The sequence below is a fragment of the Bactrocera dorsalis genome, chromosome 1 (genome assembly GCF_023373825.1).
Source record: "Bactrocera dorsalis isolate Fly_Bdor chromosome 1, ASM2337382v1, whole genome shotgun sequence".
In the NCBI taxonomy this organism is placed as follows: domain Eukaryota; kingdom Metazoa; phylum Arthropoda; class Insecta; order Diptera; family Tephritidae; genus Bactrocera; species Bactrocera dorsalis.
In genome coordinates, this window is record NC_064303.1 from 26,296,247 (window position 1) to 26,314,448 (window position 18,202).

General features: G+C 37.8%; 1 protein-coding gene across 1 annotated transcript in view; it reads right to left on the reverse strand.

Annotated features, from left to right (window-relative positions):
- Nucleotides 1–18,196, reverse strand: part of LOC105224473 (Down syndrome cell adhesion molecule-like protein Dscam2) — a 640,260-nt gene extending 622,064 nt beyond the window's left edge. The window contains 3 exon segments of the mRNA XM_049446778.1: nucleotides 2,939–3,086; nucleotides 5,868–6,040; nucleotides 18,005–18,196. Coding sequence (XP_049302735.1) covers nucleotides 2,939–3,086; nucleotides 5,868–6,040; nucleotides 18,005–18,185 — 502 coding nt within the window. The 5' untranslated portion in view covers nucleotides 18,186–18,196.
- Between the last annotated feature and the right edge of the window lie 6 nt (nucleotides 18,197–18,202).

The following is an 18,202-nucleotide window of genomic DNA, read 5'->3' on the forward strand; positions in this document are numbered from 1 at the left end:
ACTAATACTAACTAAATTAATTTACTAACTGAATATTAACACTGTCGAGTTCAGATTTTCTAACGTAAGGGCTAATTAAAATTCCAAAAATAAATCTTCGTAGATTCACCACTTTAATAACTAACAACACTTTGAAGGGTGAACTAAAGTCAAAATACCAAAGAAAAGGTAATAAATAAGATGAGTGTTGCCAATTCTAAATGAAGGAATTAGTCCGATAAAAAATATAGTTCCTAGAGATCTTCCCAAATCTATAAGGAGACTGAATTGGCGTATCGAAAGGACGCATGTACATATTAAGGCTATATTCATTGGTAAACTTTCTTTGATTAGAGCCACAAGACATCTAGTGATGATGGCCGTACTTAGTATGTATTTCCTAAAAAAAAAATAAAACTTACACCGTTGTCCATATTTAAATATTCCTAAAAATTTTCCAAAAGGCCTTTCAACCAACTTCAAAGCTTTGTTTACATACGTCCACACATATCTACTTCTTTCAAATATTCGTAGCTTTCAAATTATTTCGCACAGCACTACCTCAGAGGAACTCTTTGGCGAATTTCACCAATAAAGATGCAGCAAAGAAGTGTAAATTTCCCAATAAACACCAGAAACCCTTTCATGATAGTCGTAAAGTTTTATATTCACTTCATTTACACATTTCTCACAGTTTGGCATGAAAAGGTATCACAAAAGCAAAAACCGACGCAAACATACACATCTGTAAATAAATGAGCATGTTGTCCTGGTTCTACGAAAGTATTTTTATAGCACAAACTACATTTTGGTTAAACATTTTCTTTTTAATTAAACAAAAACTTTGACCTGGAATCCTCGTGCATAGCTAATGGTCGAACAGCTGCAGCCAAGCGAGCAATTTATATACATACATTATATATTACATATGTACACCCAAAATAAGGTAAACAAAATTTTGTATTCACACTAGTGTTCAATAATATACACGTGTATGTGTACGCTCAATTTTAACTCAAATTTAAATTTTTCAAGTTCTTTTTGCGATTTCAAAACTGAAGTTAAAAACTCCGGTAAAATCGATACATGACTAAATTTCATATGCCGACTTGCGGTCGAAGAGAGATTATATTAGCTTTTGGGTTTGTAGATAGTGCAGTCGTTTGGGACTTTATTAGCGCTAGATGCGCCTATATATAGTTTCGTAAGTCCTTTAAATATTAAATATCGTTTTTCATCGTTGTATTTAAACCATTTACGTATTCAATTATTTCCATCATGCTCTTTGTAGATAGACATTCAAGGTTTGGAAACCTGATGGATTCTGTGTTATGTCAAGTTTTTGATAGAGCTGAGCACCTACAGAGCAATGAAGAACAGTTTCTGCGGTAAATATTCCGATTTTTAACGCCTGTTCTCCAACTGGCCAACGGCCCGTTATGGAAACTGTAAATTTGCATATACATTTCCTGAACATCTTTAATAAGTCCTTAGTCTTATCTTATTTTGACCATAACTGGTTCGCCATCTAACATTTAGTTGCTCTAAACTATTTCTTCAAATTGTGTATTGAGCTACTTATTGATCAATTTAGGAATAGTAATAATACCGGGCAAGGTATTACCTCTGCTTAGACTTGCCTAGAGTGGTTCCTAATTTGGCCAATTTGTCCGCTCTTTGTTGCCGAAAATGTTCATGTCATCGGTGACGCAAATTATGGGAAAGTGGCCATTGAGCTTAAAGACTTAATTCCAACATATGTTTCCTACGTTGGAATTAATCTTTGCCGACAATAAGGCTAGTAATGCCACCTGGCTATCTGTGTCTATGGTAGCTTTCTGCATTCTACTGTAGTTATTGGACAAAACTCTAGAGACTCTTTCGATGCCTGGTACTTCCGCTTAAAAGATTTTAGTTGAATTTGGTAGACGGATAGAGAAAGAATTATGAAGATCTACGGAGTATACCCCCGTCCTTAGTTCGCAATCCAATATGGACCTGTCAGAACCGTCTCTATTCAGCTTTTAGAGTTTTCTGCATATATAACTATATAAAAAGGTCCCGATTAAGTTTGCTCGACTTATATATACCCAGCTGATTTTTAATAAGATTTCTCTACTTAAAACGTACCTAACGTATAACTGGTAAGAATAGTACTGTTAAAAATTAATTCCCGGTTCTTAGTTACAAGTTATAATGATTTTATACACAAAAATCAGTCAATATAGCTAGGTTCTGAAAGCCAAAACTATAATAAGATTCGTGGAGACAGTTCTACCCTTTTTTTTACATCCTCTACGGACTTGAAACTAGCTCTTGGAAGAGCGAACGCGAAATTTATTTCTGATGGTTTTTTTCTAGGAATACAATTCTACGAGCGGCATGAGGGCTGGGCTGGGAGAAGAGAGCTTTTCAAGCCTCTATGAACTTTAAATAGCTTGAAGCTATTTATCTTCAAGAAGAGAAGACGTGAAACCTACTTCTATTAATCTCTTTTTTGCGAACATACCACTTCGAAGGATATGCGGACTGAGTGGAGTGTACGGGAAAAGAGTATAGTGAGCTTTTTAACGGAAGTTTTAGGATATGAGATTCCTATGGTTTTTTTTAAACGGATGTGGAATTTTGGTAATCGTACCTTTGTCGAATTTTGTGAAACCATTGCGATAAATATGCAACTGACTCAAATTGCTGACAACATGAGGTTGTCCTTGTGATCCACCCTCAGGAACTTGCTCTTCTTATGATGAATAGTTGAATTATCTAAGTAAACGTGACACTCTCTAAGAGAATGAGGCAACTAACTTGAAAATGAAATGTTTCTATACTTATTCTCTTAGGATACAATGCACTTGTGACGCATTCATTTGATAAATTTTTGCGAAACGTTACACATAAGTAAACAAAGTGAACGATTGTGATTCTGACATATCTAATTCCAATTTATCCCCGTACTTACCTGCTTTGATCACAACGTCACGAGAAACAATTGTACCCACAGCATTGCTGGCCACACAATGATACACGGACCAATGGACATCTTGACGAAACTCTTCCGCTTCGAAGGGAGGGAAATAGAGTGAACCGTTGGCGAGCATATGACGGACCTGCAAGAGAGAGGTAAATGTATTAGCAGTGAGCAAAGGGAGAAATGCAAAAATATTGAAACAGCAATTAAGTGTAATGGAAATTGATAATAATGCTTTTAATCCTAAAATTTATAAGTTACGTGCTTCTTTTACAATTGGTGTAGATCGCGTTATTACGGTACTTCAGAGATACCAAAAATAATTTTTTTAATTGACCTGTAGAAATTTGCGACAAATAGTACAGATATTCGAAAATCCATGGCAGACATTAATAATAAGTGCAGCAAAGAGGTGGAATGGTTCCCAGTAAGAGAACAAAGGCAATCATAAGATTAAAAAATACACACACACATATTTATAGGGGTTAGTTTTAAGTTTACAACAGACGACACCCAAGATCCATCACTAGTGGACGCATTGCCAATGCCACATTGTTGTACCTACGACAGTAGCAAAGACAGCAGCAATGGAGCATTGATTTCGCTCGGTGCTTGTTGTGGCATCGCACTCGACGTTGCTAGAGTAGTTGTTGTGCGAAATAAAATGCGAAGCTGCTACATTGTCTGACTGCCCGTTAATCTTTTTGACCAACAACACCCTTTTCGCAGTATTTGTCTTCTTGCCGACTACGCCAGCCTGTCCCACTGTTATATTTAACGACACTCGCTTGATTCCACCCGCCAATCAACAGTCCGTACCTTGGGTGCCATATTAAAATACGAGCTGTGTTCAAAAAGTATCGCGAATTTTGTGTTTTTTTCAAAAATTAGTTATTTATTCATGAATATATATTTTGTCCCCTTCAAAGTAATAACCATGAGATATTATACACTTGTGCCAACGGTTTTTCCAATCTTCGAAGCACTTCAAAAAATCATTTTTTTTTTTATCTTCTTCAGCTCCTCCTTCGGTGCCGTCTTTATCTCGTCAAGAGAAGCGTAACGTCGTCCTTTCATGGGCCTCTTCAGTTTAGGGAACAAGAAAAAGTCACAGGGGGCCAGATCTGGGGAATACGGTGGTTGCGGCAGCATTAGTGTGTTGTTTTTGGCCAAAGAGTCGCGCACAAGCTGCAATGTGTGAGCAGGGGCATTATCGTGGTGCCATTTTTTTGAATAGGTAAAAATCGATGACGATCCAAAGCGGCGGATTGCTTCGCGCAAATTGCGCATAACTTGAAGGTAATATTTCTTACTGACCGTTCTTCCCTGTGGCAAGAACTCATGATGCACCACGCCTTTGCAATCGAAGAAAACTGTCAGTTACAATTCGCGATATTTTTTCAACACACCTTGTAACTCAGACGAGCTGCCTATGGCGGAAGTTTGGTTCAAGTGGTTATTGATTGAATTTGTTCGAAACTGACTCTGGCCGCGCGCCTCAACTCCTGGCGCTTCCTTCATGTCGACCGTAAGTTATTGTTGTTTTTATTGTCATTTTGTTGCTACTGCTTTGTATTTGAATTTTTATGTTGGTTGCAGTTGTTTCACTTTTTGTACATGTACACTAAATACCATGCATTGTTCGGGCTGCGGCTCATGTATCCGGTTTAGTTTTAGTACTTGCGCTAGCCAGAGACTTTGTTCGAAGTTTTTAAATTTCGTTAGAATTTTTTATGCATTAAGGGGACTTTAAGTTGACAGCAACTATAAATTTGTTGTAAGCGAAATGCATTCTTTCCACTGTTACACACACATACTTACTTATTTCTATATTAGTGTTTTTTGTAAATTCAATTGAAGAATACCGATTTTGCATGCAAGACATTTTAAAGTTGCTTCGATAACTAAAACAGTAGTCGCTTTTATTCTATGTTTACATCATTTCGCAAGAATGCTTGAGATCGTTAGAATTTCATGAGTCAGCGGAATTGTAGATAAATATATATATCTAACTAAGGTATATGCATGTATCGTTTGTTAAGCCATAAAAACAGATTTGCGATTTATAAGTCAACAAAGCGCCCTGTGGCCAATAAAAAATTTGCTAAGGCGTTTAATACCTATTCTAATTAGCTCATTGGGATATCAGACAGTTTGAGTTTCTAAGTGGTTATACCCTTGATCACGCAAACGCGCTACAATCAACAAGGAAGTATTGAAATGTGTTTACATCGCTGCGTAGAGCTCAGGAAAGACCCTACAAGGAAGATTGATCTTGAGCCATAAGAATCTAGCGACTGCGCATGAACCGATGGTAGTCCAAGACTGAGCAAGTCCCCTCGAAATCCAACTATCCAGTAGTAGCACACACGAGAAGAGGGGAACGCCGACCTGTTCCTATTTAACTGATAGCGAAAATAGCGTGTCTTTCTTCGCCCGTACGCTTAACAGTAACCATTGTGGCCTGACAGCCACACTAGTCTTATGACAAAGTGACCCGGCTAGTGAGCTCAAGGGTAGTATTGTCGCTCTAGTATTGAAGGTTTATTTGGGTTAACAACGAGAACACTTCCAGAAGTCCAACTAGTTACGACACAATTCGTTTGACCATGAGTTCATAAGTTTTTTCAGCAGGTTGTTCCCGACCAAGATCCATAGAAAAGAACGTAAAGTAACTAATACTACCATTACTTCAGACTAAGTGCCATTATAACAAAAAAAGCATAGTCAAATAACCCATGGCTGGAAGGGTTGTTCTTATTTCAGACCTCCTGCAAATTTGGATGAAACATATAAAGAAAACAACGGAAATAGAGAACAAAAAAAGGTAAGAGAGTTAAAAAATAAAAAAAGTTTTGAATACAGGCTTTGCTCGTCTAACTGTAAACGCTATCTAAGTTTTAGACAGAACAAATCTTACCTTTGATATCGAGGTGATGGGATTATTGTCCTTGTCCAGCCATTCGACATTCGGCGGTGGATTGCCATGTGCTATGCAATCGGCAATGCTGCCGGCATTGTTGGTGAATTCGATGCGCGATGGCGGCTCATGCGAGAAATTAGGTCCTTGAGTGTCAAAGTAGTTGGAAGCATCTGAAAGAGCAACACAAAAAGTTAAGAAAGCGAAGAAGAAATAAATAAATATGAAGCACCAGGTTACATATCCATTTGTCACATTGTTAATATGTGCATACACAGTTATGAGATTGCAATTTACAGATAAAGCTCCTAGCATTTAAAAATTTTATTTGTGTGTCCGAGAAATTAACGTTAAATGCGATGATTGCTGATGCTAACAGTAGATAACCGAAGAAGCACTTCAAGCCGGACAGCTGCAGCAATGCTTAGAAACCAGGCTGCAATCGTACCCGAGCCACCTAGATATTATCTTTCGCTTTTTCCTTTCACAAATATTTTTTTCTATTTACACAATTTTTATTTAGCCCCTTTGTTTCTTTCAACTGTTTGCTTAAAACCCTTTTATATGCTTTCCTTTACTGTCGCTTGGGTTTCAAGTATTAGCAGCAGCACCGCTCACAATGTCTCAGGCAGTTTGTCTTCGCTCTTTAGAAAACCTACCTTACCAGCAGCCCACTTTCGCCGAGTTCTTTATAATCTTAACAGATATGTAGGCGCTGCCGTTACCTCTTTTGTTCCAGAAAGACCTTTTAGAAAGCTTGAGCAAACAGTTGTCGGAAGTGGCAAGGGTTTGTCTTTGCTCCACAACGTCGTTTCTGTGCTTACTTGTTTGCTGGATTGGAAAAATGTCCGGATAAGTGTTTGTTAGCAGCAATGGTGTGAGATGACATGGGTTGGTGGCAGCAAATTGTTAAAGGGTGCCTGTTTTATACAGTAAGGTTAGACGTTTTTTGAAAAGAAATCGCTAAAATATTAAGATAAGGACTACATTTCAAAAATAAATACAATTTTCCATAAAATGGGTGGGTACAGCTCTAATTGTTGCACGCGGATGGACGCATTCGGATTTTCTTTGATACTTTGCTCCACAACAACAATAGCTTCTTCGGTGCTAGAGACCACTAGAATAAACGTGTTGTGAAACCGATTCATAGTAGCTCGGAATAGCGATTCCGCTGGGCAATTATATCGACTTAATACTCGTATTGGGCGAAGTACGATAACCGAAATATCATTTTGGAAAAAAATGTTCACACTTTCCAAACATTGTTCCGGAATAAGATTGTTTTTTTTTTAAATGCAAGAGAAAAATGAGCTGTCAAAGAGACCACCTACGAAAAGTATCAAACAATTGAAAACCACACGTCTGAAAAAACACCCGTTATAAATATTCATCTCCCACATTTGTTGGAGACACATGCTATGTAATAAACCGCAATGGGTTCAAGTGCATCTTTAACAAATCTTTCTGCGATTCCCGTGCAAGTTACTGGTGTAGTCACAGACACATTCAAGTAATTACACCTTAAATTTGTAACTCCAACTCCGTTTAAACTAATGGCCTAAAAGTCGCACGAGCAAACAGGAAATTGCAGGGAACAAACTCAATAAAGCCTCCACGTTCTGCAACAGTGCTACTTGCAACAGATGCAGGATGTCGCACAGAAACCATATAAAGTATCGTAAATATGTGTTGAACAGAAATACTGAATAAGGCGGAGCTAAGTTCGAGCGAAATTCAGCATTAGATAGTATTACGTATTACCGAACTCGGCTAACATCTTCCAAGCAGAAGCACTAGGCATAGAAAAACCTGCAAAGCTCTATTATAAAACCACGGGAATATAAATACGCAACTATATTTACGGATAGCCAGACGGCGCTCCTGGCCTTTCTTCACCCATGACAAATTCAGCGTAGTTCAAACTGCAAGAGAGCACTAAGCTCAGAAAGACAAGCTCCAACTAAACTTGATCTGGGTTCCCGGCCACAGGAACATTTTCGTAACGAAAAAGCAGACGAGTTGGCAAAGAATAATACCAAGCCGCTAAAGAACCAATGACTTATTAAACAGTCAAGAAAAAGTATTTACAGAGTAACACCCAAACTGGCCATTTGGGAATCCAAAATGGGTATGCCCTACAACGATATCTGCCGTTGCTGCGGAGTAGCAGAGAACAAGGAAACAATCTTCCACTTTCTGTAAGAATGCCCAGCTCGAGCACAGATACGACACAAAACACTTGGAATCACCAAGCACCAAACCTTGAATGGATTTCCACCAAAAGCATATGGACATAAGTAGTTCATAGAACTCGAAAATGGTTTGAGAGAGAAAGTGAAATGTAATAGCAGATATAGGAGGTTAACAGTTTATCAAAATGGCACATCAAGTGCCAATTGCCCGATAGGCGAACTCTTACCTACCTACTGCATTTATAATCAGCTGATCTCGACATGAAGGGAATGGCTAAGATTTTCGTTCTCGCAGAAATTCATTTTCTTTTGAATTTAAGTAAACAAAATGCTAATCCAAGTTTCTACCTTGAACTAAAATATACTCAAATTCCTGGTAGGAGTTTATTTTGAAGGTTCCAATCGACCGATTTCGTAAACATACACATAGGACTTATCACAATGATATGAGTAGCAATAATTCTATCCCACGACCTGAGTAAAGAATAACAACTATTTTTCTTTTTAAAGTGGAGTTGGGCAGTTATTCTTCTAATTTTTCATCAAAGAGATTCTAACAAGTTTTGTAATCGTAAATTCGAAGTATCTTTGCGAAATAAAATTCAATAAACCAGTTTGAAAGAAGCTGTTGTTAAAAACGCTTTACTTTAAAATATCGGACAAAATAAGTAATTAATCCTTTAAGAGCAAGACTGTAGAAGATAACATTCAAACAGACTTCAAGACATCAGTTAACGGTTTGAACTTCATATATACATATATTATTAAACTTCTTTTCATGATTGCTATTAATCCATTCACATGCCTTCCTAAATAAGATATACTCAATGAAGGAGCTTCGATTCTGTGGGTATTCGTAGAATAGTGGAAACATAACATGAAAAATTATATTGACACTGATTTTAGTCGCTGGCATAAGTATGAGGTATGACAATTAAGTAATGAGACTGATTCCATAAAAACCGTATATTTGAAAATTATTCTACAACTCTGCCATCCCCTTCAAAGTAGTCCCCGATGGGCAGCCATAAAGCGCTTCCAGCGCATTTTCCATGCTTCGTAACATTTCTGGAACGCTTCGACTTGAATGTCCGTAATCGACTCAAAATAGTTTCCTTTGACCACCGATTTTGTTTTACGAAACGAAAAAAGTAACATGTTGGGCGAATAAGACAGCTGTTGCAACACGGCGATCCCTTTAGAGGCCAAATAAAGGGACACGCTGAGGGCGGTGTGGCACGGCACGTTGTCGTGATGAAGGATCCAGTTACGAGCGATGCCTGGGCGCACCCTGTTGACTCGTTTCGCAATCTTTCGAGTACTTGGCAATAGTAGACTTGATTTACAGTTTCCCGGTGGAACGAATTCTTTGTGGACGATTCCACGGCTATCAAAAAAGTTTCCTCGAACTTGCACATGCGAGCTTTTTATCGGGCGACAACATGGCATGAGCTTTGGGGGTTTAAGAGCACTATTGGTACTATATCCCTTTGGCGGCAAAATTATATCGCGACGACGTTGCTCTTGACTTCGTTTTCATTTTCGTGACGAGCACTACCACACTTGACGCAGGCAGGCGAAACTCCTGTTGATGCCGGAAAAAGAGAAAGGGAATTTCAAGGTCACTGGTTTACCACAAGCGCGGCAATAAAATCAGTCTCATTACTTAATTGTCAAACCTCGTATAATCGGAATTAAGTTCTTGTATGGAAAACCTTCACATTTGACGATGTATTTTCACGAAAGTTGGCACAGGTTATTTTCTAAGGCAACAATGTAATCTCCGAAGAAATTATTCAGATCGGTTAACTATAGCATATAGCTGCCATACAAACTGAATGATCGAAATCAAATGCTTGCATGGGAAACTTCCTCATTTGAAAATATGTCTTCACGAAGTTTGGTATGAGCTATTGTTCATAGAAATAATGTAATATCGGAAGAAATTGTTCAGATCGGATCACCATAGCATATAGTTGCCATACAAATCGAACGATCGGAATCGAGGGCTTGTATGGAAAACTTTCGCATTTGACGTGGTATTTTCAGCCTTACTCTTGAGTTTGTATGAAAGCCCTTTGATTGGCACATCTCTATAAAATAATTTTACCTTATCTAATATGTTACATGAGCATAACAACAAACGTCAAACGCAAATATATAACTTTCCCTCTCTCGCTTTCTCTGCATGCAAGTAGAAGTCGGAAAATAAAAAAATTAAATCATAAAAGTGTCTTTGGTATTGGTTTTGGAGACGGAATTAAACTGAAACCAAAAAGATGTAATTACTATAGTGGTTGAGAAATTGCAAAGGCATAGGAAACAGTAAAATCTCTGCTCAGTCGACTTCGTAGGTTTTCCCGCTCCACCAATACCGTAATTTTTAAACTCCTTTGTCCTATGCTCCTTATCCGGATTGTTTCAAGCAAAGGGGTTCGGAGATTACATTGACATCAACGATGATGCTGCTGATGAAGACGATGTTGCTGATGATGACACTCTTGAGTCAGGGAATCAGATACAAAAAGCCAAGGAAAATACACCGTGAGTGGTGTGGCAGCGCAGACGCTAATTGCAAGGTTGCACAGGCCATTGAGTTTGAGTTTTTATACTCTTAAGTTGCTACAAGGAGTATTATAGTTTTCTAGTGCGGGAGGTTCCATATAACGGTTGTTTGTAAGTCCTAAAACTAAAAGAGTCAGATATAGGGTTATATATACCCAATTGATCAGGGTGAGGACGAGCTTGAGTCTGTCTGTCCGTCCGTCGTCAGTCTGGTCCGTCCGTCTGTCCGAGTCTGTCCGTCCGTCGTTTCCTTATGCAACTGTAACTTGAGAAAAATTGAGATTATCGGATGAACTTGGTACACGTATTCTTTGCTCATAAGAAGGTATAAGTTCGAAGATGGGCAAAATCGGCCCACTGCCCATGCCCACAAAAAATGGCGGAAACCGAAAACTTATAAAGTGTCATAACTAAGCCATAAATAAAGATATTAAAGTGAAATTTGGCCACAGAGGATCGCAATAGGGAGGGTACATATTATAATCTAATTTTTTTGGAAAGTAGGCCCCGCCCCCTACTAAGTTTTTTGTACATATCTCGGACAACTACTATAGCTATGTCAATCAAACTCTATATAGTCGGTTTCCTTCAGGTATTTCCATATACATTTCAAAAATGGAAGAAATCGGATAAAATCCACGCACACCTCCCATTACAAAGGTTATGTTTGAAAATCACTTAAAATGGGTTAACCGACTAACAAAAATGTCAGAAACACTAAATTTTTACGGAAAAAAAATTGGCAGAAGGAAGTCTGCAACCCCAGGCTTTTTATTTAAAATTGAAAATGGGCGTGCGTCGCCCACTTAATGGACAAAAAACCCATAATCTCAGGAAGTACTCGACGATCTCAATGAAATTTGGTATATAATATTTTCCCTTAACACCTTGGATGATATGTACGAAATATGGGCGAAATCGGTATAACAACCACGAGCCTTCTTCCGATTATAACGCTATTTTGGAATTCCCATCTGGAATTCTCTGTAATGCATATATACATTAGGATGCAATATATACATTAGGAACAAAATACAATATGTAAATGACGGATAATGAAGTCTCGATTATCACTTTATCATGCGAGAGTATAAAATGTATTCGGTGACACCCGAACTTAGCCCTTCCTTAGCTTGTTTACACTTATGTTCATGACCAATAATGTGTTAGTGTGGAGATTGCCACTCACAGATTCCGTTATGTGTTTGTGACTTTTCTGATTGACACTGAGATATATGTAGTTAGTGCTGTGGAAATAAAGTAATAAGAAATGTTAATGTTCTGATAGACTTGAAGTGTACATCTATAAGCTTTGAGCATGAAAATTAGGAACCGTAATCCGTATTTAGTCTGACTTTGATTCTGTAGATTCTGATCTGACGAATCCTTATACAAAATCTTGCAAATCAGACCAACATCTGCTTGCACATTCTTTAAAACTTCAAGAATAGAGGAAATGTCTCGGAGATCACAAGCTCCAATTTCAGGCATCAAATAGTCGGTTCGGTTGAATATTATCCAATATTGACTTTACAGAACGTAAATTTTTGTAATAAGGTTGACCGTTTTGTAAACATTGTTCAGGTGTAAGTCTTTCCATGATGAAATGCCCCACAATACTTAGCAAAAACAAATAAGGAATAGCTAATTTCGGATGCAGTCGAACATTTTATACTCTGGCAACTTGCAAAAATCAAAGCCGGTGAAATATTTTAAGGTGTAAAACCGATCATATAAAGTAAATTCAACCGGATATTAAAAAAAATATTGATTTAATTATATAGGGGCCAGGGAAAGCTTTCGTTCACATTTTTTTTTTAAGCACAAAGATATACTGTTATTATTTTCATATATTGCGTACTACAAACTGAACGAATCAAGTGGAATTCAAAATTGTGTTATGTGGGAAGTTGGCGTAGTTATTGTCCGATTTCGCTTATTTTCACAAAGAATGCCCCGTGCCCAATTTTGTCAAAATCGGTCAGTCGGCTCCTGAGATCTGGGATTTCACCATTGTTTAATTCTCACATTGGTTCTCATAAGGCTTTCTCATACCATCACGGCGGCAAATTTTTATGTCTTTGACGCATTTAGTTATTGATTTATTCCGCTTTTAATAGTTTTGAACAGTACCGTTATATGGGGAGTGAGTGGGATTATTTTCCGATTTCATCCATTTTCACACTGTAGGTTGGAGCTTTTGTAGTATTCGCGCTGGGTGAATTTGGTTGATGTACCTTTAGCGGTTTAGGAGATATGCACATTAAGCTTATTAGAGGGCGGCGTCACGCCTACTTTTTTAAAAACTTTTTCCCACAGGTGCCCCTTCTTACTGCCATCCCCTGTGCCAAATATAAGTTTTATATCCTAATTAGGTGCTTAGTTATGGCATGGGTTTTCGGTTAATGGCGATTTGTGGGCGTGCCACTGGTCCGATTACGCGTATCTATCTCGAATTGTTTTTGTATTAGGAAACCTGCATACCAATTGTCATCAAGATATCTCAATTTGTACACAAGTTACAGCTTGCACGGACGGACGGACGGACAGTCAAAGGGATTTCAACTTTTTTCCTCACCCTACTCATTTATATATATATACATATATAACCCTATATCTATCTCGATTAGTTTTAGGTGAAACGTATAACCGTTACGTGAAAAAAACAATAACACTCTGTAGCAACTGGATGCAAAAGTATAAAAAGTAGACCTATCTGGATCACCCGATGTAATATTATAAGTTTGATCTAAAATGTAAAATTTTGATCAGAACTCGTACTTAGCTTCGAAATAAACAGTAGTTATACCCTTAACTGGGTAAATTAAGAATACTGCGAAGTTATACACTCAGAGAAAATGCGACGACGCAAACCCTATAAAATATATGTATATGTACATATGTATGGACATGGTGAGATGAGACGATTTGGCAATGTATTTATGTGTCAGTTTTTAAGATATCGTTCTGAAATGTCGCACACATCCTTTTCTCGGTAATCTGCTAATTTATTTGAACCGACAATATCGGCCACTACAGAAAATAGTTGTCACACAAACGGAATGATCCAAATCAAGATAAACACCTCTTTGCTCGTTTACTTAAAATAACGTGGCTGAAAAGAACTAACGAAACGTCTCATTAGTTTTATCGAAATTTTTAACCGGTAATTGAATGATCGGCATCAAAGTCTTCAACATCTGCTTCTGAAAAATAGTCTTTCTTCTGAAAAAACGTGGGAGTTATGACGATTCTAAGAGATTTCGGACAATCTAGAGTTTTATATATGTACAATAGAGCTGGTCCAATTGTCTTTATTTCCACTATCATTGTTAAGAACATATTAGAGGACAGTTCTGAAAAATTATATACTCTAACGTTCTTAAATAAAGATAATACATTGGAAAATAAAGATTCCGAATAATATGTTGTATGGGAGACATATGTATTTTATGGTTGCCGATTCGGATGGCTTCCACACATAAATAGCATAACACCGACATTCATCTTTGCATTGAATTTTATTCGGATATTTCAAAAAATTTAAAAACAAATTTTATAATCCTTAAAAACCTTTTAAATTGCTGTCTCGAAACCGGGTTTCGACCCATAGTTGAAATTCCCTAGTAACAATTCACGAATGAATGTTAAAAGTGTATAATTATTGTTCATCTTCAATAAGAACAGTAGAAAGATAGGTTGCTGTTTTTAAACGTGGCCTTGAAGACGTTCCACATGAGGGACGTCCAAAAGCGCATCAACACCACAAATCATAGCCAAAATACAGAATATAGTTTTGGAAGATCGTCGATTGACTGAGAGAGATTTTGTAAAGGCTTTACACATCTCATTAGGCAGTGTGAGCCATATTTTAAGTGAAACTTTGGGTTTAAAAAGCATTGTGTACAATGGGTGCCGCATTCGCTCACAATGGAACAGAAACACATTCGAATGCGACTTTATCAGCTTGAAGCGTTTTAAAAAGGATAAAGTGGAATTTTGAGCCGATTCATAACAATGGATGAGACTTGGGATCATGACTGGGTTCAAACTATGCAATAGTGTGGTGTCTTTAGTGCAAAATTAAATACCAGAATCGCCTAACATTTACCAGATCACTGCAACGGCATTCAAACGAGGATCAAGGTAACTAAATCAAATTTCTTGGTCTGACAAGGAGTGTACTCTAAATCATAAATATTTACTGGTATGTACAGATAGCCAAGCGGCTTCTAAATCAAATATATTTCTTAGAGTTTCATTAAAGTTAGTGAAAGAATGTCTTGATCTCTTAGCGAACCTAACATTTTATTACATTTGCAATTGATACCTGCAATGGGTTTCAGGACATAGTGATATTCCAGAGAACTGTATAGATGAACTAGTCAGAGCAGGCACCTCCCTATAATTAGTATCCGAAAAAGAATTTAGATGGCTGTGGGAGCAGAAGATGGTTGAGGAAGACATTATAGAGTAACGGATTTTAATCCCGGTGATGATGGTCTATTGATAGCGATGATAGAGAGTTGTATTCACGGACAATTGATTCACCTGAGGCCAGGTCATTATTTTATGTACTTAATTAAGCTTATACTAAACTAAATTGTGGTCCTTAAATTGAAAATTTGCATACGAAAAGAACTGTAAGTCTGAACTGGGGTTAAAATTCAATGTTTTAATTAAAAAACATGTGGTATTACAATTAGCCTACAAAAATGCGCATTAATAAAATAATATCGATTATACTGTTTAAATTGTTATACTGTTGCAGACCAGTTTAAATACATTGCGACCTTTGTATTTGTAAGTACAAACTAGGGTGGGTCATTTATTTTTAATTTAGTATTTTTTAGATTTCTTCTTTTGAATTGTCTAGTTATATATACTTTTGTGTATATTTAAATTACTCTGAAAATAAATTCGGTTTAAGATGAAAAAATAAAGACATCGATGCATACTAGTAATTTAATGTTCAACGACTTAGTTTTTAGATGCCCCAGTTATCGTAAAAAAATTCATAATATTCTTCTACGAAATTTATTTTAAAGTGTAAAGAGTTTAGGCCTAGTAGCCTACACCAAACTAGCTATTCAGAGAACAATTGAATTGTCATCTGTACGATATCAAGGTATTTTAACCCATTAAAACAGCAACAAAAAGTTTGAAACATTAGACGTTCGACAGATATTACAAATGTATATAATACCTATAATGAAATCTGCTAAGGACAACCAAAGTACAACAGTAGTTATAGCAGTAAGAACAGAGGGTACCACCCAAAGTTCCCAATACATCCCAGAATGTTGGATGGAGATCAACGTCAGAATGTCGAGTCTTGCTCTATCTTACGTACTCGATAATCCAGCGGCAAACACCTTGGGCTTCTTGGCGCGTAGCGTTTCTAAACATATCACGCCTCAGAAAGATTCAAGTTAAACTGAAAGAGACCTTGCGCTCGCATTTGGATACCCCTGTAGAGGAGCTAAGTCAAAAAAGTCTTTCGGTGTATAAAACAGCATAACAATCATATTTCCGGGTAGCTAATTTTATAAAATGAATGTAGATAAATCTGCAGTACACGAAAAGTGCTGCAGATAGTCTAGGGTGACATCGACATCAGCATCATGCAGGTGCCTCGGGCGATAGATGACACCGTTAAAATACTGAGGAGTAGCAATTACGAGGTATGACAATTAAGTAATGAGACTGATTCCAAGAAAACCGTATATTTTAAAATTATTCTACAACTCGGCCATCTCCTTCAAAGTAGTTTCCTTGGGCAGATATACAGCGATTCCAGCGCGTTTTCCATGATTCGTAACATTTCTGGAAAGCTTTGATCCCAGTCCGCGAGTACCCTCGTCACGGCCGCCTGGATGTCCGTAATCGGCTCAAAATGGGTTCCTTTGATCACCGATTTTGTTTTAGGAAACAAAAAAAGTCACAGGGTGACATGTTGGGCGAATAAGGCGGCTGTTGCAACACGGCGATCCCTTTAGAAGCCAAATACTAAGACACGCTGAGGCCGGTGTGACACGGCGCGTTGTCGTGATGAAAGATCCATTTACGAGCGATGTCTGGGCGCATCCTGTTGACTCGTTTTCGCAATCATTCGAGTACTTGGCAATAGTAGACTTGATTCACAGTTTTCCCCGGTGGAACGCATTGTTTGTGGACGATTCCATGGCTATCAAAAAAAGCAATAATTATCGTTTTCACCTTCGACTTGCTCATGCGCACGGAGACAACCATTGCGAGGTATGGCGTTTGGTTTCCGGGACTAAGAGCACTTTCACCATACACTCTTACAATTTTGGCGTACTTTTCCGAAGCTGTTTCGCCCAATCTGGCGCAATGTCGATGTTCATTTCTCTATCTATGACGATTGAATAGAGATCCTATTGCCCGACTATTTTGATGTCCGACTAGTAATTACCTGCCTGAAGAACAACAAACAACCGAAGTAGTTAAATACGGCGGCGAAGAACTGACAAAGTGCTTGCATCAGTTTCTTTGCAAGATATGGTCGGATGACAGCATGCCCGATGACTGAAACTTAAGTTTTCTTTGCCCAAGCCTCAAAAAGGGGGACCCCATAATTTGCGCCAATTACCGTGGGATAAGCCTCTTTAATATCGCATATAAGGTCTTATTGAGCGTAGTGTGGGAAAGACTGAAGTTCACCGTCATATTATTGGACCTTATCAATGCGGCTTTAGACTTGAAAAATCTACTATAGACCAGATTTTCGCCATTCGATACATCTCGGAAAAGACCCGCGAAAGGAAGATCGACACACACCACCTTTTCGTCGATTTAAAGCCGACTTTGACAGCATGCAATAATACGCCTGACGTTAAGCAACACTAAAAGTTCGTCAGGATCGGGAAGGACCTCTCTGAGCCATTGGAAACCCAGCGACTTTTCATATAAGGAGACTCCCTAGCGCGTGACTTCTTTAATCTGTTGCTATAGCAGATAATACGAGCTGTAGAACTTAATAAAGAAGATATAATCTTCTCTAAGATGATATTTAAATCATTTGCCTCAAATACCCACCACTTTTGACAGTTGCTACTTAGTTTCGAAAATCATTTGCAGGGAAAACTTAAGTATAGTAAATTTCCCGATTTGAAAGTACCCTAATGTAGCCGCATACCACAAGTTAAATACCGAGTTGTGTGCTGGTGCAACCACAAATACATAAATTTCAATTTTCAACTTCAATGCTAATTGCATTCCTGCTATTTTTTCGCTTTCCCAAACGTATACAATATGTTCGGTATGTATGTATATATGGGTGTAAACATACGTCTACTTATGGCTTAAAGTGCATATATAAACAAAAATGAATGTATTTTCTTTTATTCCACTCACCTGTACAGGTTGTAGCGATGACGACCAGAAAGGCTATCACGAGTAACACGATACTATCAATCGTTCTTGTGCTGGCGGTTGGCATCTGGCGAGGCGTTTTACTCCAACGTTTGGTCGCTACATAATCAAATGAAGGTTTTCGCCGTTTACTCATTTTCCCAATCGCACGCTTATCATCCATCGGATCGGAAGACATAC